Source organism: Microcaecilia unicolor, chromosome 10, assembly GCF_901765095.1.
Source record: "Microcaecilia unicolor chromosome 10, aMicUni1.1, whole genome shotgun sequence".
Classification (NCBI taxonomy): Eukaryota; Metazoa; Chordata; class Amphibia; order Gymnophiona; family Siphonopidae; genus Microcaecilia; species Microcaecilia unicolor.
Window position 1 is genome coordinate 134,085,448 of NC_044040.1, and position 27,283 is coordinate 134,112,730.

At 47.5% G+C, this 27,283-nt stretch overlaps 1 protein-coding gene across 1 annotated transcript in view; it reads right to left on the reverse strand.

The window, feature by feature from the left end:
- Window positions 1-27,283, reverse strand: part of BOK (BCL2 family apoptosis regulator BOK) — a 248,285-nt gene that overhangs the window by 141,055 nt on the left and 79,947 nt on the right. The window contains exon 2 of the mRNA XM_030216930.1: window positions 9,078-9,206. Coding sequence (XP_030072790.1) covers window positions 9,078-9,206 — 129 coding nt within the window. The remainder of the gene's footprint in view (window positions 1-9,077; window positions 9,207-27,283) is intronic.

Here is a 27,283-nt window from a genome sequence, read left to right on the forward strand (position 1 = left end):
AACACGGCACCCATTTTGAACGGAGAGCCAGCATGGGCAGGAGTGACTGGAGATCACTCCTGCCCCAACTAGGCCACTAGACCTCCAGGGCTTCTAAGGTAGGCCCGGGAAGGACCTACAGGTGGTGGGAGGGTAGAACTTTTAGTCAGGGGGGGGCAGAGAGTGATCGCTGCTTTTGGTTGGGGGGGGGGGTTCAGTTTCAGCCAAAACCAGAACATGACCGAATCCAAATTTTGTGCCGGTATCAGTGCTGATGCTGAAACCAAAATTTGGTTAGCCTCTAGAGCATATGATGTTCCTGAGGTGATAATCACAATTTGAATATTTTTTTTGTATGGTGAGTTGTAAGCGGGATAGCTCCACTGTTGGGGAATCAGTATTTATATCCTTTAGAACAGTGGTTCCCAAACTTTCTAGGGTCACGGCGCCCCTAGGCTACACTTTCTTTTCAAGTCTCCCCCCTTGCCCCCACCCCCAACAGCATTGAGACCTACCTTTGCTGGCGGGGATGCCCAAGAACCCACTAGCTGAAGAAGTTCACTGCCTGAGGTCCAAGCTCCATGTTGCTTGTGCAAGCAAATTGGTAGCATGCTTTAGCCATCAACATCTGCATTCCTATGCATGTCCTCCTTCTCTCCCCCTTCCATCCAGCATCTGCCTTCCTTCTTTCCCCCTTTCATCCAGAATCTGCCTTCCTCTCTCCCTTCTATCCCTCCCTCCCTATCTCCCCACTTTAATCCAGCATCTGCCCTCCTCTTTCCCTTCCATTCTTACCTCTCCCACCACTTTCATTTAGCCTCTGCCCTCCCACTTTCATCCACCCTCTGCCCTCCCTCATGCTCCCCCTTCTATCCAGCCTTAGCCTCCTCTCTGTTTGTCTCCCAATCAAGTGTCTGCCTAATCTCTATTCATGCTCCCCCCACACACCCATCCCTGCCGCTGCTGCTTTTTTGGATGAGCAGCGACAAAAAAAGCTGCAGCCACGTGGGACCAGACTCTCCATAAATGCGGCTGCTGGCTTTGCCCTGGAACAGGAAGTGATGTTCCGAGGGGGCAAAGCCATCAGCTGCATGAATGAAGAGTCTGGCGCCACTAATTAAACAACCAAAAATGTTTTTAAAAAGCAAGCGCGGCACCGCGGGCAGCCATCAGGCATTGGCTGTCGCCTCTCACGTCACTGTCCCTGGAGCAGGACCCCAGAGGAGCGCAGCGATGTGAGAGGCAAGAGGAGCGGCTGCAGAGCCTACAGCCAATGCCTGATGGCTGCCTGCGGTGCCATGCTTGCTCTTTAAAAACATTTTTGGTTGTTTAATTAGCTCTTTTTGTTTTTGTAGCAGCTGCTGCTGCTCAACAGGAGAAGCAAGAGTGGCCGGAAATGGGAGCTGGCGCCGCATGTTTCATGGGATACTTGGCAGGTCTGTGTTGGGTGGGCGGGCCTGGATGGAAAGAAGGGGATAGAGAGAGAGACACTGGATGGAAGAATCAGGAGAGGGGGTAGACGGATGGAAGGATGGGGAGAGAAAGAGTGAAAACAGATGGAAGGATGGGGAGAGAAAGACACGATGGTAGGATCAGGAGAGAGGGTAGATGGGTGGAAGGATGGGGAGAGAAAGAGGGAAGACGCTGGATGGAAGGGAAGGGAGAAAGAGGAGACACTGGATGGAAGGATGCAGAAAGAAAGAGGGGAGACATTGGAAGGATGGGGAGAGAAAGAAGGGAGACACTGGACGGATGGGGAGAGAAAGAGGAGAGCTGCTAGATGGAAAAGGGGAATAGAGAAAGACTGGAGAATAAGAGGAAGGGGCATGGGGAGAACAAGGGTGAGAAAAATATGAAAAGCCATAGGTAGATGAAGGAAAAAGAAGGAAATTAAAGAATGGATAGTAAGAATGAATTAAATCTGAACAGAGAGAGAGAGGCTGAAAAATATTGAAGAAAGCAAAGAAAAAGGAGATAAATGACAAATGGTGCAGAAGAGTTAAGCGAAAATGAAGGAAAGCAGAATCTAGAGACTGGGAGCAACAAAATGAAAAAAAGTAAATGGCCATGCAACAAAGGTAAAGAAAATAATTTTATTTTAAATTTAGGATAAAGTAATATGGTACCTGTGTTAATAAGGTTTCAGAGACCAATACTTCCTTAGGTCAGGAGAGGATACCATAACCGCATTATACTGACCTGGGACAGGAGGTTTTGGCCTCTGAAAGCTCATTCAAAAGGGTGTTAGGCAATTAAATAAATTATTTTCAGAAACCTGATGCACTGAAAAGCAGCACTTTACCCCTGTGTGACAAATGCATCTGATTAGTGTGACTAAATTTTGCTGGGGGAGGGGGTAGAGAGAAACTTTTGTGCCCACCCACTTTGGGTTCAGGCCCACCCCAAATTGGCAGTCTGGCTATGCCACTGCATGAAAAGTAGCTTTTTGTCAGCAGAGGAAGTCTTTCCCTGAGCAAAGGGTTAGGGAATCTCAAAGGGGACATGTGCCACTCCCTGTGCTAACAACCAAAAAGTTACATTTACAGGGGGAGCACAGCTGTCTCTGAAGAAGAAAGCAGCAGATGCAGTCAGGTGCTTCTGTCTTTTGTTGTGCTCAGGGTGAGGTTTAACATCTCCTCCCATGTCACCCTTTCATGTGGGTAACAGGCTGCAGCAGCTCCAGGGCAGGCTACTATGCACAGAAAGTGCATAAGAGGCTTATACAGCCTGGCTTGCTTTAACATGAAACAGGGGACTACATTTTTACAGGTTATTTATTTGCTGAGTTATTGCCTTAAGTTGTGTAGAAATGCCCTAAGCAAGGTCAGAACCAGAGCCATTTTACTCTCTGTGCTGGGAGTCAGCATAGCATCATAAAAAATGTAAGCTTCCATGAACACAAATATTTTCAGAATAGCCACTCTAGCAATTTATTTCCACCATTTTTAGTAAAAGTTTTATTTATTTATTTATTTATCATATAAGGTCTATGAAGCTCTGTGCATTTCCTGGTAAATTTTTCTTGTTTATGTGGGGGCTGGGGGGGGGGGGGGAGGGACCAAGGAAGTCATATTGCCAGTTTGGGGAAGGAGACAAATTCAGAATTAGCACCTGCATGATTGCAGTTTTTATATGTTTTATTGTAACCCACCAAGGCTAGAAATGTTTTAAATAAATTAATTAAAACATGTTTGGGACATATACAGGGAACAGGTAAGATCTGTAGAAACACAGGAGTAGTATTTTTATGAATGAACCAGAAGGTAAAATTATGTATCATACCTGATAATTTTCTTTCCATTAATCATAGCTGATCAATCCATAGACTGGTGGGTTGTGTCCATCTACCAGCAGGTGGAGATAGAGAGCAATCCTTTTGCCTCCCTATATGTGGTCATGTGCTGCCGGAAACTCCTCAGTATGTCGATATCAAAGCTCCATCCACAGGACCCAGCACTTAGAGAATTACACCCACAAAGGGACACTCTGCCCAGCTCACCACCGCCGAAACGGGGGAGGGGAATCAACCCAGCTCATCCCCCACAAGTGGGGGAGGGGAATCCGTCCAGCTCATCCCCACGGAGCGGGGGAGGGACACCATACCCGCCGATGCGGGGGGATCTGGCTTATCCTGCAACCGCAACCGCGGGAGGAGCTGACTGACCCTAACACCGCCGAAGCGGGAGGGGTACAAAGCTGCCCTACAGCCGCACGAAGCGGGAGGGAGCGCCGGCAGAATTTAGGTCTCAATCCAGCCCCGTAAAACGGAGGGGAGAGGAATGCAGCAGCTCACTGTAACACAAAATCGTCTCAACTCCTGAAGAATCCAATTGAAAAAACTTGAACACGAAGTCCTCCTGAACAGGAACTGAAGACTAAACAGTACATATATCTGGGAGGGGCTATGGATTGATCAGCTATGATTAATGAAAAGAAAATTATCAGGTATGATACATAATTTTACCTTCCATATCATCATGCTGATCAATCCATGTACAAGAGCAGTACTCACCCAGGGCGGGACACAGAAATCCCTGACCGCAACACTGAAGCTCCAAACCGGGCCTCCGCCCGAGCAGCCACAGTCAAGCGGTAATGTCTGGAGAAGGTATGAGCCGATGCCCAAGTTGCCGCCCTACAAATCTCTTCCAAGGAGACGGACTCGGCCTCTGCCATCGAGGCCGCCTGTGCTCTAGTGGAGTGAGCCTTCAGCTGGATAGGCGGCACCTTCCCTGTGGCCACATAAGTTGCTGCAATGGGTTCCTTGACCCATCGTGCCACTGTAGGCTTGGCAGCCTGCAGACCCTTACGAGGACCTGCGAACAGCACAAACACATGATCCGACTTCCGGAATCATTGGTCACTTCCAAGTATCTGATGATGACTCGTCTCACATCTAAATATTTGAGAGCAGAGTACTCCTCTGGGTAGTCCTCCCTACAAAAGGAGGGTAGACAGAGCTGCTGATTCACATGGAAGCGAGGACCAATCTTGGGCAGGAAGGAAGGCACTGTGCGAATAGACACTCTTGCCTCAGAGAACTGCAGAAAGGGCTCTTGACATGATAGCGCCTGGAGCTCGGAAACTCTTCTGGCTGAAGTGATAGCCACCAAAAGACTGCTTTCAACGTCAATTCTTTCAGAGACACCCTCGACAAGTGTTCACAAGGCGGCTTCTGCAAGGCTCTTAGCACCAGATTGAGATTCCACGCAGGTAGCCACTGTGTGCAGAGGAGGGCGCAGGTGAATAACTCTCTCTTGAGAAAGCGCACCACATCTGGCTGCAATGCCAGGGAAACACCCTTCAGGTGACCCCTGAAGCAAGCAAGAGCCGCTACCTGGACCTTAAAGGAACTGAGCGACAGGCCTGTTTCCAGACCTTCTTGCAGGAACGCCAACACTGATGAAATTGGAGCAGTGAAGGGAGAAAGTGAGCCTGCCTCACACCACGATGCAAAGGTACGCCAAACCCTGGCGTAATCAGTAGAAGTAGAGCGCTTCCTCGCTCTCAGCATAGTGGCGATGACCTTGTCTGAGAAGCTCTGCTTGCTCCGACGCTGCTGCTCAATAGCCAGGCCGTAAGACCAAAGGAGGAGGGATCCTCCATCACCACGGGACCCTGATGCAACAGGCCCCGCTCCGCTGGCATCTGCAGAGGTCCGTCCACTGAGAGCCTGATCAAGTCCACATACCAGGGACGTCTGGGCCAATCTGGACTCACCAGGATTATCCGGCCCGGATGCTTTGCCACCCGGCCTAGCACCCTGCCCAACATGGGCCAAGGTGGGAACACAAAGAGGAGCTCCTGTGTCGGCCACTGTGGGAGAAGAGCATCTACTCCCAGAGATCGAGGGTCCCGTCCTCTGCTGAAAAAGCGCGGCACTTGGCAATTGGCTGAAGACGCCATCAAATCTAGGCTTGGCTGGCCCCAGCGCTTCGTGATGTCCAAGAACGCCTGAGCAATATTCATGACTCCCGCAATGTGGGCCGCCGACAGCTGTTCCAGGTTTGCTTCCGCCCACAGGCATAGCTTCATGGCCTCCTTGGCTAGAGGGGCGTTCCTGGTACCTCCCCGGTGATTGACATAGGCCACAGCCGTGGCATTGTCCAACAGGACCCTTACTGGCTTCAGCGCCAGGCCCGGGAGAAACTCCAAAGGCGCCAACCGAATGGCTCTGAGTTCCGGGAGGTTGACAGACCACTCTGCCTCTGCAGGGGACCAGAGCCCCTGCGCTGTCCTTCCCAAGCAGTGGGCTCCCCAGCCCCACAAAGAGGCGTCCGCCGTGACGAAAACCCACTCCGGGGTCACAAGAGGCATTCCTGTGGACGGCTTGTCTGGCCTCAGCCTCCAGCTCAGCGCCTTGCGCACCGCTGGATCCAAGGGAAGGCACACAGCGTAATCCTCCGAAGCTGGAGTCCATCGCTGCAGCAGAGAGAGCTGTATAGGTCTCATATGGGCCCTGACCCAGGGCACTACTTCCATCGTGGCCGTCATAGAGCCCAACAGCTGCCCATAGTCCCGAGCCCGAAGAGAAGAGGCTGCTAGGAACTTGTCCACCTGAGCCTGAAGCTTGACAATCCAATTGTCTGGCAGGAACACTCTGCCCACTTGGGAGTCGAAACGAACTCCCAGATACTCCAGGGACTGAGTCAGGCGCAGCTGGCTTTTCTCCCAGTTGATGATCCACCTCAGGGAGCTCAAAAGAGCAATCACCCGGTCTGAAGCTCTGCCACACTCTGCATAAGAGGGGGCTCGGATCAACCAGTCGTCCAGATAAGGATGGACTTGTACTCCTTTCTTGCGTAGGAAGGCCGCGATGACCACCATAACCTGGAGAAGATCCGCGGAGCAGTAGCCAACCCGAAAGGGAGGGCTCTGAACTGGGGAGGGCTCTGAACTGGGAGTGTCCTCAGAACTGCAAAACGTGGAAAGCGTTGATGAGGAGGCCAGATGGGAATAAGCAAGTAAGCTTCCTTGATGTCCAAGGATGCCAGGAACTCCCCTGCCTGCACTGCCGCTATAACAGAGTGGAGAGTCTCCATCCGGAAGTGCCGAACTTCCAAGGCCCGATTGACCCCTTTGAGGTCGAGGATAGGCCGGACAAAACCTCCTTTCTTAGGTACCACAAAGTAAATGGAGTAACGCCCCTTGCCAGGGTGACCTTCTGGCACCGGAACGACCGCACCCAGATGGATCAGATTGTCCAAAGTCTGCTGCACTGCCACAGCTTGACCGGAGACTTGCAGGGAGAGTGCACAAACCCGATTCTTAAGGGTCGGCAGAACTCTAGCTTGTAGCTGTCTCTGATGACTTCCAGCACTCAAGCGTCTGAAGTTACCCTGGTCCACTCGCCCAGAAACGAGGATAGTTCCTCCAATCTGCTCTGGGCCATGGACCAGCGCCCCGTGATTGGGTACGAGACCCTGGGGGAGGACTGGAGGAGGCACCTCCGGGACGGCGGTCTCTGCGAAAGGAATGCTGCTTGGGGGAGAAATTCCTTTTGATGGAAGAGGGGGCAGAGGAGCTCGACTTGCCCGGGCAGTACCGACGGGCTTCCTGAAACTGTCCTTTGGAGGAACCGGGGCGGGCACCATTGGCCTGAGCCCTGACCTCCGGTAACCTCTTGCCCTTAGACGTGCCGAGATCGGTCACAATCTTGTCCAGCTCGACCCCAAAGAGCAGCTTGCCTTTAAAAGGCAACTTAGCCAGGCGAGACTTAGAGGCGTGGTCAGCAGACCAATGCTTCAGCCAAAGCCACCGCCGTGCAGAGACTGTCTGAGCCATACCTTTAGCCGAGGCTCTCAAGAAATCATACAGCCAGCCTGCCAAGTAGGCCAAGCCCGATTCCAGGGCTGGCCCATCAGCCCTCAAAGAAGGATCTGAGGGGGAAGCCCGCTGCGCAAGCGTCAGGCACGCCCTGGCCACATAGGAGCCACAAATTGAGGCCTGTAAACTTAAAGCAGCCGCCTCGAAGGACGACTTTAAAGCCACCTCCAAACTCCTGTCTTGGGCGTCCTTTAGGGCCGTGCCACCTTCCACCGGCAACGCCGTTTTCTTAGTCACCGCAGTGATTAAAGAATCCACGGTAGGCCCAAGAAAGGCCTTCCGTTCACCTTCAGGCAGAGGATAGAGGCGGGACATAGCCCTAGCCACTTTAAGGCTCGCTTCTGGGAAATCCCATTGAGCCGAAATTAAGGTGTGCATGGCTTCATGCACGTGGAAGGTTCTAGGCGGGCGCTTAGTGCCCCGCATAATGGCAGAGCCAACAGAGGCTGAGGGAGAGACGTCCTCCGGAGAGGAACTCTTCAAAATGCTCATGGCCTGCACTAACAGGTTGGGCAAATCCTCTGAGCAAAAGATCCGTGCTGCAGAGGGGTCATCCGCTCCATACGAGCGGGAATCCGTCTCCTCCAAGGAATCCCCAAAGGACCGTTGGGAGAACTCAGATACGCTGCCCTCATTTACATCAGAGGAGACCTCTAGGGCCTGGAAGTCCACCCGAGGGCGTTTGCTTCCGGAGGCCTCAGCCCCTTGATCAGAGGGGGGAGCCGGGGCAGCGTTTATCATAAGAAAGGCCTGATGCAGCAGCAAAATGAACTCAGGGGAGAAACCCCCTAGACTGTGCACTTCTGCCGCCTGGGCCACGGCCCTAGACGCACCCTCAACCGGCGCTCGCAAGAGCGGGAGAGAAACATGCTGCGCATCCAAAATGGCATCCGGCGCAAAACTCTGAGAAGGAGCCGCGCGGGATGAACGGCGCTTAACTTTCGCCGCTTTCTTGCCATCACCCGAATCAAGGGCGACCATAGCATTAACGTCTCCCAGCTTGAGGGCGGCCCAAGAAGAAGCCGTCCGAGCAGAGTGGCCGGCCAACATGGAGTGGGCGAGCAGCGGGGGATGGGCGCTTATGGCGGGAAAAACCGCCGCACCGGAGGAAGAACTGGGACACTGACCGGACTCCAAACTGATGCCCGACAAAGGCGATTCAGGCTTTGAAACCCCCACATCCCTGCTAGACGCACACACGTGGTCCGGGGAGCGAATCCTCGCGCCCTCGCCCTCCGACGCCTTAAGCCACATGGAGACCAAACGGGGAACCCCCTGCCCGCTATAAAAAGGTAAAATTATCTGCTTTTCGCTCCGAGCTGTAACGAACTGGTGTCCCAGTGAGCAGCTGCAATAAACGCTGATATAAACGTTGAAATAAACGCCCTTAAAGGACGTCCAAAAAAAATTTTTTTTTTTTTTAAACGGAGCCAGCGGGAGGGGGGAGAAAAGGAGGGACCTGGCACCACCAGGTTTGCACTTGCTCAAGAAGAGCCCTCAACCCCAGGTACTCAACAAAACCTAAGAATTAGGCTTGGAGACCTAGCCAGAGCTGCTGCTGTGTGTGACCACCACCTGCTGAGATAGAGAACATACTGAGGAGTTTCCGGCAGCACATGACCACATATAGGGAGGCAAAAGGATTGGTCTCTATCTCCACCTGCCGGTAGATGGACACAACCCACCAGTCTATGGATTGATCAGCATGATGATATGGAAATCTTTATCCCATCCCAAACCCTCCCCCCACCTCAGCTCACATACAATAATACCTGCTGTGAAGATTTCTGTGGCTACTGCCAGAAAGGCATCTGACACCACAGTCTCTGAGGTCAGCGAGATGTTCAGCTGTTGCGCAATGTTCCGGTAAAGGTTTGGTCGAATGTATTCAAGCTCATCTCCTGGAACAGAAGAGATCATAATGAGAACAGGATTGATGTGCAGACTGAATACCCACTGTACTCCAAGGTCCTTTAGGGGCAGGATAAGGGTCCACAAGTAAAAAGATATTACAATAGTGGAGGGAAGAAAGGGGTTCCCATAGAGCTGAATAAATTCAGAGACAGAATTATCCTCCTAGAAACTCAAAAGATGTCTCCTATATTTTTATAGACCTCACCCATTCCCTATACCTGTCCTAAGCATGTTTTAATTCTGCCATTGTCTTGACTCCTGCCACCCTCTTTCCTCATATCAATCACTTTCTCAATAAAAAAGTATTTTCAAAATATTGAGTTTCTCATATAAAAATGCTGCCTTCTGGTATTTTACTAAACCTAGATATTTGAATGTTTCTATTATCTCTCTCTTCCCTCACCCCTCTTTCTTTTAGACATAGAGGTTGGGGTAGTCATGGGGAGATGGGCTCCCCCCTCAATGTTGCAAATGGTAATGTTAAATTGGTCCCCTCCTCCTAACTGCCAGTATGATTTCCTTGCCTCCCCATTCCCCAAAGTAAGCAGGAAAACTACACCAATGCTCCAGAAATCAAAGTATGAAATCCACATTGGCCACGGTCATCCACTATGATTTCTGCCCCCACTCCACACTACTATTTTGGTCACTTCATGAAAGATATCTGTCTGATTTGTTTGTCAAGATCCTTACCTTGTGAATCCAAATTGCCTAGCATCCTACAACCCATTGGCTTCAAGGTACTGCATTACTCTGCCTTTCAGTAATGCTTTCCTTGCTCTGTACATTACTAGTGTTAGACCAACAACTTTGTAATTTTCTGCCTTCTCCTTGTTTCAGCCTTGGTGGTGTGGAATTGCCCCTGCTCTTATCACTCTCCTATTTCCAGTGATATCTTCTGTTGAACTGTGTGTGGTACAGTCACCAGCACTTCATTTAGCACCTTCAGTGTTCTAGGATGTGTACCATCATGTCCCAGGGAAGTTTCTATTTTTACTTGTGCCTGTATATCTTAAATACTATATACACTGAGCAAATAGCAACATGTTTACTCCACAGTCCCTTACTTTCTTGTTTTATTTTGCCTGTAGTCCAAGGGTGGACAACCTTTATACACAGAGGTCCACATGAACGTCAGTACTAGATCTAGCGGGTCACAATATTGAGCAATGTCAAAACTGGAAATGCACAGAATTCCACAGACCTTCTGTGATAACTAACTAACTACATAAAATTTTAACTAAAAATTATGGAAACAAACTGCTAGAATGGCTATTCTGATCTGCGAACCTCTTGTTAATAACATTTTCTATGCATAATTCCCATGGCCTTACGAGCTGCATAAAATTCAGTAGTGGGCCCTATTTGGACAGCAGGCTACAGGTTGCCCACCCCTGCTCTAGTTTATTGTCCTCCACCTCTAGTGTTAACATCAAGTAAAAGGATTTGTTTAAAACATCCTGCTAACCTAATTTTTCCTTTAATTTTTAATTATTTCACTTTTATATTTTAATGTTTACTCATATACCTAAAACAAATTTTATCCTTACATTTATTGACTGGGTAATTTTGCATTACTTTTTTGTAATCCAACAGAATATTAGAAAGAAATTATACATAAAGGGTTGAAAATATCTGTTTATCTGTCTAGCTGGCGTTAAAATAACTCTCTGAAAATTCAATAGAACAGGATCAAATTTGATGGCGAAAATCCAGTGACAAGACACATTGAGTTTGAAAATGGGCTAAAGGCTCCAGGAAATAAAGTTCCAATAAAAAAGTTCACTGCATTTCTATAGAACAGGGTTTCTCAACCCAATCCTCAGGACACACCAAGCCAGTCTAGTTTTCAAACTATCCACAATGAATATCTAGGAACCGACGCTGTGGGTGCTTCAGCACCCCCAATATTGAGAAAATTCATTGTCTGTGTCCAGGAATGGGGTTATTTCCATTGGGCTTAGCAACCCCAATAATTTTGAAAAGTTGGCTCCTGATTTGTATACAGTGGAAGCAGTGCATGCAAATGTATCTCATACATATTCATTGTGGGTATCCTGAAAACCTGGCTGAGTGAATACTGAGGACTGACTGAAACACAGCAGTTGGGGATTGCTCTTTTCAAACTGCACACAAAACCCATGTAGAAGGATTGGAGATAATCCCATAAGGCATGCTCCATATGCTTTTCCTACTACACACCCTACCACTTCTGTCACACCCCCTCTCCCTGCTGGGTTGACTTTTAGTGAGTTAGATGTATGTTTCATTTTCTCTGTTGTAATTTCTACTATGAAGCCTAGCAACTGAACCATACAGCTTTCTGACACTTAGGCCCTGACACTCAAAACTCTAGTGCTGTATGGAACAGCGCCGGAACAGCGCAGCAAAACAACTTCCTAATGCTCAATGCTAATAGTATGCAAATATAGGTGTGATGTTAGCATTGACCATTGGGAAGTTAAAGGGGAGAATTGTGTCTGGGCATATACACAAGAGGAGAAAGATCCACAGATCGGACGGGGGCAGGGAGAGAAGGAGCGGCTGAAGGATCTCAAGGAAGTCGTGGAGAAATGCAGAAGTGCTCTGGCCCTGGTTTGGCATATGGGCTTCTCTTTCCAAAGATGTTGCATGGCACTCATGTCACTGCCTCTTCCCGAGCCCCTTCCTGAGTCCCTGCTTGATCAAAGAACAGGAGGACCCGAGTTGCAGAGCCTGAGACACCTTAACGCCAGATCTGAGCAGGCATAAGGTTTCCGGCGGTAAGGGCGTCCTTGTGAAGTGCACTGTTTCCAAGCATCGGAGGGAATAGAAAATGACCCCATTTGCATGCTTTTGACTATATTAGCATGCTACTTATGTTGACGGTGGGCAAGCTCGTTGTTTCCAGTGGTAAGGGCTTCTGAACACTGTGCATTCGTAAATGTGGGCGCTAGTCCGGAACTAATGGCCTCTAGTGCCCGCATTGCTTCTGAGCATCAGGGCACTAATGACTGAGCAATATAATTTGCTACTGGTTACTCTGTTTATTGCCAACTGGTGATGGAGATTCATGCATTGTTGCCTTGGGATAGTGGCATTCTGTGGTTAAACTGCAAAATCCATCTGTTCTCAGTGACATTGAATGGCTAGATAAATTACCATATTTGGTTGCATTTTATTATTATTTCCAAATAGAATGTGTGGTTACCACTCTATTTAAACTGCCTCTCCCTCTCCCTCCAAGCTTGGTATTGTTTCCCCCTTACTTGTCTGTTTCAATCTTTGCCTATCTATGGTCCTGCCAGACTGTCTGTTTCAATGCTTCATCATGTAAAAGCCCTGCCTCCATCCCTGTGTTTGTATCAGTAATTTTGCCTGTCCTTCTCATATGTTTGTTGGCCCAAAAGAGGGGAAGTCTGTCTGGGCGATTCTGTAAAATAATAAGGCATTCTTCCCCGAGTTAAATAAATCCTTCCAAACAAGGAAAGCAAGAGATAGGTGGCTTTTCAGGTCAAGATGGGTGGAAAAAGGTGATGGCAGCAGAAAAGAGTGTGGGGCTGTGTATGTGTGGGGAGGAATGGGAGAGCCCATATGTATGGCAGATAGGAGACTATTGATAAAGCTACATAAACAGTATCCTGAAACTGAAGAAGCCTGGAGAGTGAATACCCTTTTTTTGTTGGGGGGGGGGGGGGGTTAACTTTATCAAGGAATGTTTTATTTATTTATTGCATTTGTATCCCACATTTTCCCACCTATTTGCAGGCTCAATGTGGCTTACAGAGTTTTGTTATGATGTGGAGGGGCATAATCGAACGGAAACGCCTATCTCCATGGGCGTTTATCTCAGAGAACGGGTCCATGAAGGGGCGGGCCGAACCGTATTTTCAAAAAAATGGACGTTTTTGAGCTGGACGTTTGTTTTTTTTAGCGATAATGGAAACTAAAAACGCCCAGCTCAAAAACGTCCTAATCTGAGCCATTTGGTCGTGGGAGGGGCCACGATTCGTAGTACACTCGCCCCCCTGATATGCCAGGACACCAACTGGGCACCCTAGGTCAGTGCGGTGGACTTCAGAAAAAGCTCCCACATGCATAGCTCCCTTACCACGGTTGCTGAGCTCCCAACCCCCTCCCCCAAAACCCACTACCCACAAATGTACAACACTACCATAGCTCTTAGGGGTGAAGGGGGCACCTACATGTGGGTACAGTGGGTTTTGAAGGCCTCTCATTTACCAGCACAAGTGTTACAGGATTGGCCTAGGTCCACCTGGCTGAAGTGCACTGCGGTACCCACTAAAAGTGCTCCAGGGACTGCATACATGCAGGCCTCTAGGACTTGTTACTGCTGTATAACATTGGCACACCAGTTGACACCTGAAGACTAAACTCTCCGAAAACGTCCTTTATTGGAATAAGCATGCTTACTCACAGTTAACTGCAGATCAGAGGTTGTGCCCCACCACTGGCAACGAGTCTCCCTGGTAGTGAGATTAGTAGTAGGTCAGAGTTGGCAGAATGCTGTACAATGCCCTCTTTCAGCCACATTCAAGGTAAGAACTAAGTTCTGTAACGTGGCTAACTCAGGAAAGGGAACTAAAACTGGCTTACAAAAATGGCCACTACCACATGGACTACAACAGGAAACACAACAGGGCACACTCTGACCCAGTAGGCAGGGAGAAAAGCACCATGGGAGAAGAGCCTACCAACTACCAACATCGTGAGACTGTAACACAAGCTAATGAAATCACGGAGCCCAATACCCTACACCCACCACAATGCAATGCTGATGTGACCCTGTAGTGCACCCGAGAGCCACATCTGACCCAGGGAAATCACTGTTATCGGGGGTCATGTGATGCTTGCGGGCTGAGAGGATGCTCGTTCGCCCTGCTCCATCTCCGAAGACCGTATTACCTGCAAATTTCATCAGCTTTGCTACCCCACCGAGGCGAAGTATACCTGGTTCTGTAAAGGAAGAACAGCAGCATTGTGGGACGGAATCTGGCGCTTTAGCGGTACGAGGCGAGGTGGCATGCTGGCAAAAACACCGCGGCCTGTAGGGATCGCGGTGCCGGCCTCCCCACCCAAGATGGCGACCATGACCGCAGCCACTGTAGTAACGCTACAGGAGGAGGCAATAAGAGAACTGACATGGCAGTTAACAGCGGTGCTGGATGATAGATATCAAAACTGCAGACATCAGTGGACACCATAAAAGAGAATCTGGAAGGCATGGCAGTACGATTGCAGCAGGCCGAGGAGCGGATCGGTTGACAGGAGCACCGGTTGGAAACGCTCGAAGTCAGAATGGCAGCGGTGGAGACGCTGGCGAAAAAAATCTTTCTCAGATTACAGATGATCTGGAAAATAGAAGCAGGAGCAGCAACATTCGGATCATTGGGTTTGCCAGAAACTGTAAACGGATTGAGAATAAGAGAGTTTGTTATCAAATGGCTGCCTGAACATCTCAAAGTGGAAAATCTGCAGGGCCAGATGCGGGTGGAATGGGTATATCGCGTTGGCGCCATCAGAGAGACGGATCAACGCCCGAGGCTAGTTCTGGCAAAAATTTTGGACTACTCGACAAAGAAAAGCTAATGCAGGCATACAGGGTAGCCAGAACTGTGGATTATAATGGCGTGCATATCTTATTTCAGGATTACTCTGCATGGGTCTCAGAGCAGAGGAAGCAAATGGGACAATAATTTAAGGTATTGCATGAAAAGGTATAAGATTTTGCATTTTTATACCAGCAAGGGTGCAAGTGCAGTACGATAACAAGACAATTTTTTTCATGGATCCAATGGACTTTAAAGTATTTGTAGAACGGATCTAAAGGGGCCTACGTGTTTAAAGGAGCCGCCTTGAGGCATCTTGAAGCGCTGCAGGCAACGAGGCAGAATCATAGTTCCTGACAACAGGCGCCCCAGTATTTTATGGATTTATTTGCGGGAAAGTGCTTAGGAACAATGAGATGGGTGACTGAGACTGAATGGAAATAAAAAGAAGTGTTAGAGCAGTGATATAGGTGGAAGAACGCATCCAGCAATAGAAGGGTGCTGATAGGAGTAACAGCCTATTAAGGCAGGAGCTTGCAAAGACACATTGAACACAGACTGAATTGTAGCACGTGGAATGGGGACCAGCATGAAGACAAGAGTTGGAATGGTGGGCCTCGGCCGGTTGTTAGAATTGTGATATCGGAAGGCGACAGAGGCAGGAGGTACAAGGCATAGAAATCGGCAGGAAGACTGGCTGGTAACCTCGCCATGGAGCCGTATTTGGTAGCTGATATCGACAAGGAAAAGTGAGCGGATGATTGGAAGCTGGCTGGGGCGACTACAGTATAAATGTTTCAGTTGGTTGTTATAAGGTTATGTTTCTACTTTTTATAATGTTGGGGACCCACAATGGGATTCAGGGGTTGGACATGTGTGGATGAATGGTCGTTAACATGTAAAAGTGTTCAGGGAGGATATGGGTCCTGTTGATGAACTGTTTATGAGACTCTGTGAGAAGATAAGATGGGGAAGCAACGTGTGGTATGAGTGAAATGGAGTGCTGGGGGAGAGAACCGGTGAAGTGAGGATCAGTGGGGGAGCGGAACCACATGGAGTCGGGAGCGGGGTGGGGGGTTGGGTAGGGGAGGAAGCAGAGGATGCTTGAACAGGGGGCTCGGTCAAGGGAAGGAGGGGAGGAGGATGACGGGGAGGGGTGGGGGAGGGAGACGGGAGGGGTGTTGCGGGGGGGGGGGGGGGGAGGGGTTAAGGGGGGGTCTTCAGGGGCCGGAAGTAGTAACATCAGAACGGGGCGGAAGACGGGATGAAATAGGGGATGATGAGAGGGCTTAGCTGGGAGGCCTCCTCGTCTAACAGAAAGATAAGGGATATGAGAGCAAAGACACAAGGGGCGGTATGGTGGTGGCGACTTTAAGACTAGTGACCCTTAATGTGGACGGGATTCACTCCCTCATTAAGAGGATGAAGCTCCTGCAATATTTGAAACGACTGAAAGCTGACATAGCTTTACTCCAAGAGACTCATCTAGATAAGGTAGAGCATACCAAACTAAGAAGAGACTGGGTGGGGGAGGTATATTATGCATCTTAGTGACCGACAGAGAGGAGTGGCAGTGCTGATAAAAAAGGACTTTGGCATATACATTGCAGGAAGTGATACAAGACCCGGAAGGAAGATGGGTGATAGTGACGGGCAATTTACAGGGAGTCAAGATAGCGCTTTGTATCTATATGCACCGAATATATATTCGCATAAATTTTTCACTCACCTCCATTCCAAATTAGTGATGATAGATGATTACCCTCTAATAGTGGGGGGAGACTTTAACTTCACTAGTGACCCATCCATTGATTGTCAGCCCCCGAGGCAACCCTTGAAGGACCATAATAAGAAGGGAGTTAATTATTTGAGTGCTGAAATGGCATTGATAGATGCTTGGCACCTGCTCCATGAGGAAGAGAGAGACTATGTAACTTTGTAAATCTAAGTGCTTTGAAAATACACCTCTTTACGTTCTACTCCCACCCGCATAGGTGTTATGACCCGGTAGTAGTGAGCCCCTGTGCCCCGACTGAGCACAGCTGAGATGGAGTGATGCCGCACTCGGTCAGGCAGCCAGACAACCCCTAGCTTCACCCTGGGAAGCAACCACCATTTCACCGAGAGTTGAGCTCCCAGCTGCAGGTGGCCACCAGGACTTCTGGAACCGGCGGGGTTGCACAGCCGCTGACCAGGATGGCAGAGAACAGACATAGTCCAGAACCAGTACTCCGATAGGTAAGAATAGTCAAAAGCAGTCTAGGGTCAAGGCAGGCAGCAAACAAGCGAAATCCAAGAAAACTAGCCAAGGTCCAGTACACAGAAAAACAGGAACAAAAGATATTCGGTGAACAGCACTCGACAGCAACTCCTCAGAATAATTGAGGCCGAAGCAATGAAAGACTGAAGGCAGGGCTTTAAATAGTGTTGGAATCAATCTCAAACATGTGCAGCTGATTCAAGATGGCTGCCCCCCCCCCCCTAGGGTTACCATATGGCTCCAGAAAAAGGAGGACGGATGAGCCAGCCGGGTTTACTCCATTGCTTTCAATGGAAAGCAATTGCTTTCAATGGAAGTAATTGCCCATTCAATGGAAAGCAATGGAAGTAAAAACCCGGCTGACACAATCCGTCCTCCTTTTCTGGAGCCATATGGTAACCCTACCCCCCCCCCCCCCCATCAGCAGAGATGCCTACATCCAAATATGGGCTTCCTTCCTGAAGCTAATCAACACCAAGATGGCTTCCTGGGATAAGATCTATCCAAGACGGCTGACTCTTGAGCTATCCAAGATGGCTGCAGACATTGATCCAACCAAGATGACGGCTGCCAAATATGGGAAACAGAAACAGACCCATCCTGGAGAAACCACATCCAAAATAGCCAGCTATCTCTGCCGGACCGCACCTCGCCGGCGAATCGGCCGTGCAGGTCTGGAACCAGGTGAGGAACAATAGGGCCCCATGCACAAATTGGATTATATTTTGTTATCGGGGACTTTATGGGGCAGGACACAAAGGGCGGCAATTGGAAGGCAGAGAGATTTCAGACCATGACCAGTCTGGGTTGACATTGAATGGAATGATAGCATCAGGCCACCTTGGTGGCGTATGAATCCAGCCTTATACCAAAGTACAGAGTTCAAGGAATATTTGAAAGGGGCGTGGAGGGATTATGAGGCCGAAAACCAGGTGATGGATGTGGGACCCCGAGTGTATTGGGAGGCAGCAAAAGCAGTGCTTAGGGGGAAGATAATAGCATATGTGGTAGCTTCACGCAAGAAGAGAGACTAAGCAGTAATCATTACAGGACGACGGCTTGGAGAGGCCCGCCGGCGGTACATAGCACGGCCGGCGGAGGACAACAGGCGCTTATATATAGAATGCAGGAAGGAGATGCAGAGTCCTGTTTAATGAGCAAGCATTATACAATATCAAGCTATATAAATATGGTCTACATAGATGGGGAAACAAGACTGGGAAACTGCTGGCCTCGTTGGTGAGACAACGGTCGGGGAAAACATATATGTTAAGCCGCATTGAGCCTGCCATGAGTGGGGAAAGCGCGGGGTACAAATGTAAACAAACAAACAAACAAAATATATATATAGCAAGGTTGAAAGGGCCAGGGGAGAGGGTATCACAATGCAGAAAGAGATACAGGAGGAATTTGTGCGTTTTTATGAGATGCTGTACGATTCGGAAACTTTTCGGGCCAAAGATGTGAAGAATTCTTTCAGCACATGCAAATGCCAAGGTTGGCGTTAGAGCAGGTAACGCAGATAAGTGCGCCCATAAAGATTTTGGCCAGTGTGCTGGCCGCAAGGTTGGGAGAGGTCCTCCCCCTTTTGGTACATGCAGACCAAGTAGGATTCATGAAATGCAGGTATGCATCAGCAAATATATTGAAGGTATGTCGTATATTAAGAGAAGGCAGACACAGGCGAGGAGACTCGATTATAGCTAGTCTAGGACGCTGAAAAGGCCTGTGGCCGTATCTCTTCTGGGTATTGCAACATTATGGTATCAGGGGGGGCCTTTTTGTGACTGGGTGCGGGTCCTATATAGCAATCCAACGGCCCAGCTGTTGATAAACAAACTCTTACGGGCCAATGTCTCGCTGGGATGGGGGACGGCGGCAGGGGTGTCCGTTGTCACCCCTAATATTCGTTCTGTCATTAGAGCCGCTAGCTGCTAGAATATGACAGGATCAGAGGGTGAAGGTATAAATATGGGAGGTATTGAATATCGGGTTAATATGTTTGCAGATGACATGCTACTGTTGTTGGATGACGCAAGGGAGTCGCTGCCGGCAGTAATGGAGATAATCAAGGAATTTGGGTCTTTTGCAGGATTAAGAATTAACTTTGGGAAATCAGAAGCGCTGGCGGTAATGGCATCATGTTCTAGCGCTACTCTGGAAGACTTCCCATTGCTCTGGGCTAGTACAGGGATTAAATACCTGGGAGTATACTTGAGCTCGGATCATGAGTGGATGTATAGGAAGAATGTGATACAGAAAATAGAAATGGTGCGGAAGATATGTTTACAATGGAAGGACTTACCAATCAGTTTTCAAGGCCGGGTAGCACTGGTCAAGATGGTGCTCCTCCCCAAGCTGCTCTATCCGCTGCAGATGGTACCCTTGTGGGTTGCGAAAAGGGAGGAGGAGGTATACCGCAGTATAACTGGCATGTTCATTTTGCATAATAAACGTTCCAGAATCGCATTTGCCTAAGTTAGTGCAAGTGGGAAGGGAAGGAGGGATGAGGCTCCCAGATCTAAGGCTATATAACGTTGCAACATTGATGCGCTGGCTCCATGAGTGCCATACTGGATCTGCCAGATATGAGCTGCCAGAGTTTTGGCAGAGCTGGTGTATTCCTTTAGATGTGTTCTCTGTTCTTGGGGGCTGCAAGGGAGCGCGGGGGGTGTGTATCCGCAAGAATCCCTTCCTGGTTGCCTTGGGGAAGGCATGGGAATGGTGGAGGGGGGTGATAGGAGGAGCTGGGAGAGGATACCCCTTTTTTTCATTAGTAGATAATCCGGCATTTCCTGCGGGGATGGGGCGAAGTAGTTTTGAATTATGGACAGATGGCAGATGTAAATATATAGGCCAGTTGATGGAAGAGTATTGGCCCTGTTTTTGGAATCAAACTGATAATTGCGGCATTAATGTGAGAGGGAAAATGTTCTGTTGTTAACACAGTTTCAAAATAGTCTATCAAAGGCCCAACAAGATGAGTTTGCAGTTTTACAGAATACCCCTCTATAGCCATCTGGGCCTGGAGCCGAGTGTAGTTTTAATTTGCGGATTGCGCCCTGTACTTCCTTAGCCGTCAAAGGTTCATTCAATTGAGAAGCCCTCTCAGAAGACAGCACGGACATACCTGGCTTCTCCAAAAACTTCTGCATGCATTGTGTCCCCATTGATGATGAAGGCAGGACTGGGCATGATTAGGAGATGATTAGGAGATGGTCGTCCTTGGCCGATAATAGAAAAAAGAAGGGCGTTCCTGACAAGCACTTGGCCAACTTTACTTGGTCCATTTTTTTTCACGACCAAACCTCAAAAAGGTGCCCTAACTGACCAGATGACCACCGGAGGGAATCACCTCCCCTTACTGCCCCAGTGGTCACTAACCCCCTCCCACCATAAAAAGCAAGTTTAAAAATACTTTTTTGCCAGCCTCAAATGCCATACTCAGGTCCATCGCAGCAGTATACAGGTCCCTGGAGCAGTTGTAGTGGGTGCAGTGTACTTCAGGCAGGCGGACCTGGGGGGGGGGTTGGGGGGGCTCAGCACACAAGGTAAGGGAGCTATGCACCTGGGAGCAATTTCTGAAGATCACTGCAGTGCCCCCTAGGGTGCCCGGTTGGTGTCCTGGCATGTGAGGGGGACCAGTGCACTACAAATGCTGGCTCCTCCCACGACCAAAGGGCTTGGATTTGGACGTTTTTGAGATAGACGTCTTTGGTTTCCATTATCGCCGAAAACCGAGGATGACCATCTCTAAGGTCGACCTAAATGTCAAGATTTGGGCGTCCACGACCATATTATCGAAACGAAAGATGGACGTCCATCTTGTTTTGATAATACGCGTTGTCCCGCCCCTTCGTGGCACCATCCTTAGAGATGGGTGCCATTAGAGATGGTCATCGAAAATGCCCCTCCACGTCCTATAAGTTATTGGTGATATTACCATCTGGCTTCTTTATACTACGAATATATTGAGACTTATCCCCGTTCTTCGTCAGTAAAGCTAGAAGCTTACCAGATCTATTACCCCTTAAAAAGTATGTGTGCTTTGTATACACAAGCATTTTGGTAGTGTGTTCAAGTAACATACTGTTCAAAGCTGCCCGAGTTGCTATCATAGTCTCAAATAAAGCACTAGAATGAGAACTAGCATACCTACGTTTGAGCACATGCAGTTTCCACTCTACAATACCTTGAGTAAGACGCTTTTTGCTGGTGCTTACATATGCTATGATGTCTCCCCTTATAACTGCCTTAGCAGCCAGCCAAAATAACATCGGATCATCTATGTGTTGTTTATTTTACCAACATATGTCTCCCATTTGTTACAAAGACACGCCTTAAAGTCTTCAGACTGAAAGAGATAAGAGGAAAAGCACTAACCCTTGGTAATTTTAAAATAAGGTTCTGTGTCCACATCCAGCTAAACGGGCGCGTGATTGGAAATCTCCTCAGGACCAATACTTGTCGAGATGATGTGAGAGAAAAAATTATTGTGATCAAAGGCATAATCCAAGTGCAAAAGCATCTGTGAGCCCGCGAGGTGCGAGTGAAATCCCATTCGTCTGGGTGGAGCACACACCAAGTATCAACCAGATTTAATGCTATGCAAAAATTCTCTAAGATGCTGGCAGAACTTGAGAGCGCCCTTTCGAAAAAGCTGAGTGATCAATGAGCTCAACATAAACATGGTTCATGCCTCCCGCTACTAGTAAAGAAAGATCTCTGGCGCTTCCCTAAAAGATGAGAAAAAACAGTCTTATCATGTTCCATAGGGCCATAAACTGTAAGGACAACAAATTCTTTCCCTTGTGCATTAAAATGTACTGCCAGATATCTGCTCACTGTATCATGGAATAATAATTAAAGTTTTCCGCACTAGAATTGCCACCCCACTCCGCCGGCCTACTGAAGGGGAACAGTATCCATTTCCCACCCATCGAATGCTAAGCTTTAAATGTTCCATAAAATTGCATGTGCGCTAACCAGTGGCGTAGCCACAGGTGGGCTTGGGTGGGCCAGGGCCCATCCATTTATGGCTCAGGCCCACCCAACAGTAGCACATGTTTAGTGGTAACTGGTGGGAATCCCAAGCTCCGCCAGCAGAAGAATTCCCCCTGATGGTAACGAAAACGCTACTCTCCATGACACCGGCACCTGCTCAGTTTTCAGTGCATGCCTGCTGCCAAGGTAGAAAGAAGCGTTTTCCCACCAGCTGAGATAATTTTTTTTTTTGGGGGGGGGGGGGGGGGGGGGGAGAACACTTGGTGCCCACCCAATTCTTGCCTAGGCCCACCCAAAATCTGTTGTCTGGCTACGCCCCTGGCGCTAACATAAAAGCAAACAAACAAACAATGAAAAACTGCTCATATTTAATGTACAAATCAGGAAATTGTTAGCCACTATACTATGGAGAAACACAGAACATATAGAGTTCACTGTGAACTGACAACTCACTGTTACATATAGTTAAGTTTTCCTCTTTGGTCACCACCAGGCTGTTTACTGCCTCTTGTGCCGCTTCCAACATATCATAAGAATGCAATTTGCCATTAACAGACATCTTCAAAACAGCTGGGTACAATAGCATGAATCTGACATGTTTGGCAGCTAATGAAGCACATAGTGGCGTGAACTTTCGCCAACGCTCCTGTAATAATATTGAGTAATCTTATTTATTTATTTATTTGGATTTATTTACCACCTTTTTGAAGGCATTCACGCAAGGCGGTATACAGTAAGAATAGCTCAAATTATCTTGGTAGATCTTAATCAGCTCTCCCGCATATTGCAGATCATCTCTCTTCTGGCGATAGCCTCTCAAAATCTCCACCTTCTGCACGTAATCATGTACCTTAATCACAACCATGTGAGGCCTCTGTCTGCCATCTTGTATCCAACCTACCTGGTGTGCCCGCTCAAGGCAAAGAGTGCCCACGCTGTCTGAGAGTGCAACCTCAGTGGACACCCAGCATTCCAATTCCATTGCCAATGTTCACTCTGCAATTGTCTCAGGTAGGCCAAAAAGTTGCAAATTGTTCTGGTGTGACCTGTTTTCTAGGTCATCCAATTTCTCAGACTGCTCTGGCAGTTGCTGTGATAACCACTCTAAGGAGGATTCCGTGTGGGGAGCCGAGTCGTCCAGCGCTGACACATGATTTTCTAGTTCCCCTGCTCTCGTGGTTTCTGCTAGGAGCACTTCAAAGCTGGTTAGCTGATTCGAGATTTGCAGAACTTTCGGCTCCAGCAACTGGCCCACTGCGGTTGTGAGCTGATTGAGCTGCAGCGTGTTAAATTCCATTGTTGTGGGCTGACTGTTCTCCATCTTGTTGTCTGTTGCCCATGGTTTTTCTTTTGCGGTTCTTTGTCCTTTTCCAGCCATCTCACCTCCTTTATAATGAATATATTTGTTCATACAGGATAAATCTCCAAGTGATCTGTGTTTTGATTCCAACTCTGAGGTAATTTAGCGATTAATAGTGCTTAGTGAGAGTGGGGTCCCCAACGAGGAAAAGAACACATCTTGCTCCTCTCACTGCATCATGTGATCCCCCTCCATGTGTTTTTATAAAATAGACTTGTAAAAGGCATCTACAGGGTGGGGCAAAAAAAAGTAACCCCCTAGAGTTTTTTGCTGTTTTCTCAGCAACTGCTTGGAATTTCAACATGAAATTTTACAGCTTTATTTTTTGTTACTATCTACGTTTATGTGAAAGGTGGAATGATATGATCTTTAAACATGGCAAAGTTACAGACTTTTTAGCATGACCATCTAGTGATTTTCGTGCATACCAAAATATTTGCAGTGTAAACCTACCATTATTTGAAAAAAAAAAAACAAAAAACCCCTGGGGTACCAGCTTACTGTTACTGGTGTCACAGTGGTGTAGACTTTTGTCTGGGGAGCAATGTTGGAAGCCTATCACAAAGTCTACCCAAAGCCGCAAACAATCACGGAACTCAAGGAAGCACTGCAGATGATCTGGGACAGCCTGCCAGAGGGAACGATGGACAAGGCTGTTAAGAACTTTCCAAAGCAACTAAAGGACTTTCTTAATGCTGGGGGTGGACACATTGAGCATTCACAGTGTCTGCAAAATTCTGACACATTGTTAGTTTTATTGTTTGAATGACATCATTTTACTGTGTTTTAGATCGAACATTTTTAACACGCACAAATTCCTAGGTAGTAATGCCAAAATGTCAGTAACATCAACATAGGTTAAGATAATTAAATGTTGTTTAATAGTAATAAGTATGAAGACTAAATAAGTATGTAAAATTTCTTGTTGAAATTCAAAGCAGTTGCTGAGAAAACTTTTTTTTTTGCCTCACCCTGTGGGATGCCTTTTACAAGTCTATTTTATAAAAACACGTGGAGGGGAATCACGTGATGCAGTGAGAGGTGCAGGACGTGTACTTGGCTTTCATACATCTGCTGTAATTTTACAGTATTTGAATTTGGCTCACACCTTTTTCAGTTATAGTTCAAGACAAGTTACATTCAGTTACAGTAGTTATTTCCTTATCCTTAAGTTTGCACTTTAGTCAATGGAGGGTTAAGTGACATGGCTAAGGTCACAAGGTGAGGCAGTGGGATTTGAATTGGACTTCCCTAGTTTAACCATTAAACTACTTCTTCATTCCTCATGTTGACCAAGGCAGAGTTTATTTTGTTTGCTTGTTGTATTTATTTGGGATTTGGCTCAGGTCTTTTTTTTTGTAGCTCAAGGTGAATTACATTCAGGTACAATAGGTATTTTCCTGTCTTCCCCGATGGCTTATCTATTTATTAGTATTATTTTTTTACCATATTTTTGCAGAAATCCACCCAAGGCAGTGTACAGCAAGAATAATTTGAACATAGACAATAGACAATTACAGCAGTAAACATATTCAAATAATAATAAACATTATTGCATAGTGTCAACACAATATACATCAAAACATCTTAATAAACAGCATAGGGTATAAGTGAAGTTAGAACATACAGACAGATAAGATAGAGTAACATGAGTTAGATAAAAAAAATAAAGGTGACTAACTTAAGGAAAAATTGCACATGGAGTCAGAAAAGGTGCAGGAAAATGTTCTTAGCAGCCGGCGTTAATACTTCTGTGAGTAGCTAGTTATTTGCTTCTTCCATTAAAGGATTGGGAGAACAGTCAAGCTTTCACCTGCTTCCTAAAGTAGAGACAGTTTTGCATTAAGTGAAGCCTCTTTGGGATTATGTTTCAGAGTGTAGGAGCTAAACTAGAGAAGGCTCATTGATTGTGTGATTTTCTTTGGAGAGGATATGGTTACAGATATTCTTTGGGAGGATCTTAGTGACCTTAGAGGTGTGTGCTGATAGAAAGTGAAGTGTTTGCAGGAACGGCAGGAACAGTGTGAGGTTATCATGTCATTTACACCTTCTATCAGTCATACTGTAGCGTTTTGAATTAATTGGAGCTGCTGCAGACCTTTTCTAGTCAGACCAATATAGAATGTATTACAATGATCCAAATGTGATGTTATCATGGTGTAAACCACTGGGACAAGACTTGCCTTCTCAATGTATGGAGAGAGACAGTGTTGTTGCAGATGATAGAGGCAGCTCCTGAAGGTTGCTTTGATTTGGGAGATATTTTGAGTCTAACTGTACCCTAGAGTTCCTGATCTGTGATTTAAGAGGATGTTCATAGCTCCCAAAAGAGATTTTGATGTCAGGTATGTGACTGTATGTGTTGGAGATCCACAGGAGCTCAGTTTTACTTGGTTTCAGGAAAAGATTGTTGTTCTTAGCCTATTCTTGAATTGCTGTTAAACAGGTAGTTTATTTAGGTCTGTAGGTAAGTCTGGTTCAATGGGTATGAGTAGCTACACATCATCCATGAAGATATAGAACTGAGTATCTATCAATTGAATAAGCTTGGCTAGTGGCTGGAGGTAGACATTAAGCAAAATAGGTGACAGTATCAATTCTTGTGGTACCCCTCAGATCAGTGCTTACAGTGGTGATGAGGAGCTGCAAAACAGCATGGATTATTGCCCAATGTGTATCTGATAGTTAGGATCTGAAACAGCCAAGTAATATGCCAACTGATACTGGGGCTGATTCTAGTAAATTTGTGAGCAATATTGCTGAAGGGTTAGAAGGAAAGTTTGCCAATTGCTGATGGCACAAAGACTACCAACAGAATGGACACCCTGGAGGGAGTAGAAAACATGAGAACAGATCTAGCCGTAGCTAGAAGGTTACTAGGCTGTATAGAGAGAGGTGTGACCAGCAGAAGAAAAGAGGTGTTGATGCCCCTGTATAAGTCGTTGGTGAGGCCCCACCTGGAGTATTGTGTTCAGTTTTGGAGGCCGTATCTTGCTAAGGATGTAAAAAGAATTGAAGCGGTACAAAGAAAAGCTACGAGGATGGTATGTGATTTGCGTTACAAGATGTATGAGGAGAGACTTGCGGACCTGAACATGTATACCCTGGAGGAAAGGAGGAACAGGGGTGATATGATACAGAAGTTCAAATATTTGAAAGGTATTAATTCGCAAACGAACCTTTTCCGGAGATGGGAAGGCGGTAGAACGAGAGGGCACGAAATGAGAGTGAAGGGGGGCAGACTCAAGAAGAATGTCAGGAAGTATTTTTTCACGGAGAGGGTGGTGGATGCTTGGAATGCCCTCCCGCGGGAGGTGGTGGAGATGAAAACGGTAACGGAATTCAAACATGCGTGGGATAAACATAAAGGAATCCTGTGCAGAAGGAAGGGATCCTCGGGAGCTTAGCCTAGAATGGGTGGCAGAGCTGGTGGTTGGGAGGCGGGGCTAGTGCTGGGCAGACATATACGGTCTGTGCTGGGGCTGGTGGTTGGGAGGCGGGACTAGTGCTGGGCAGACTTATACGGTCTGTGCCAGAGCCGGTGGTTGGGAGGCGGGGTTGGTGGTTGGGAGGCGGGGATAGGGCTGGCCAGACTTATACAGTCTGTGCACTGAAGAGGACAGTACAAATAAAAAAGTAGCACATATGAATTTATCTTCTTGGGCAGACTGGATGGACCGTGCAGGTCTTTTTCTGCCGTCATCTACTATGTTACTATCTTTAAAAAATAGAAATGGTCTAAGGTCTGGCAGTTATAATTTAATGCAAAGAAATCCAAAGGAGATGAACGAGATAGGAGGTGAGAGAGGGACCTTGGGGTGGTGGTGTCTGATGAGCTCAAGGTGACAAAATAATGGGAGAAGATGATAGTTGTAGCCAGAAGAATGCTAC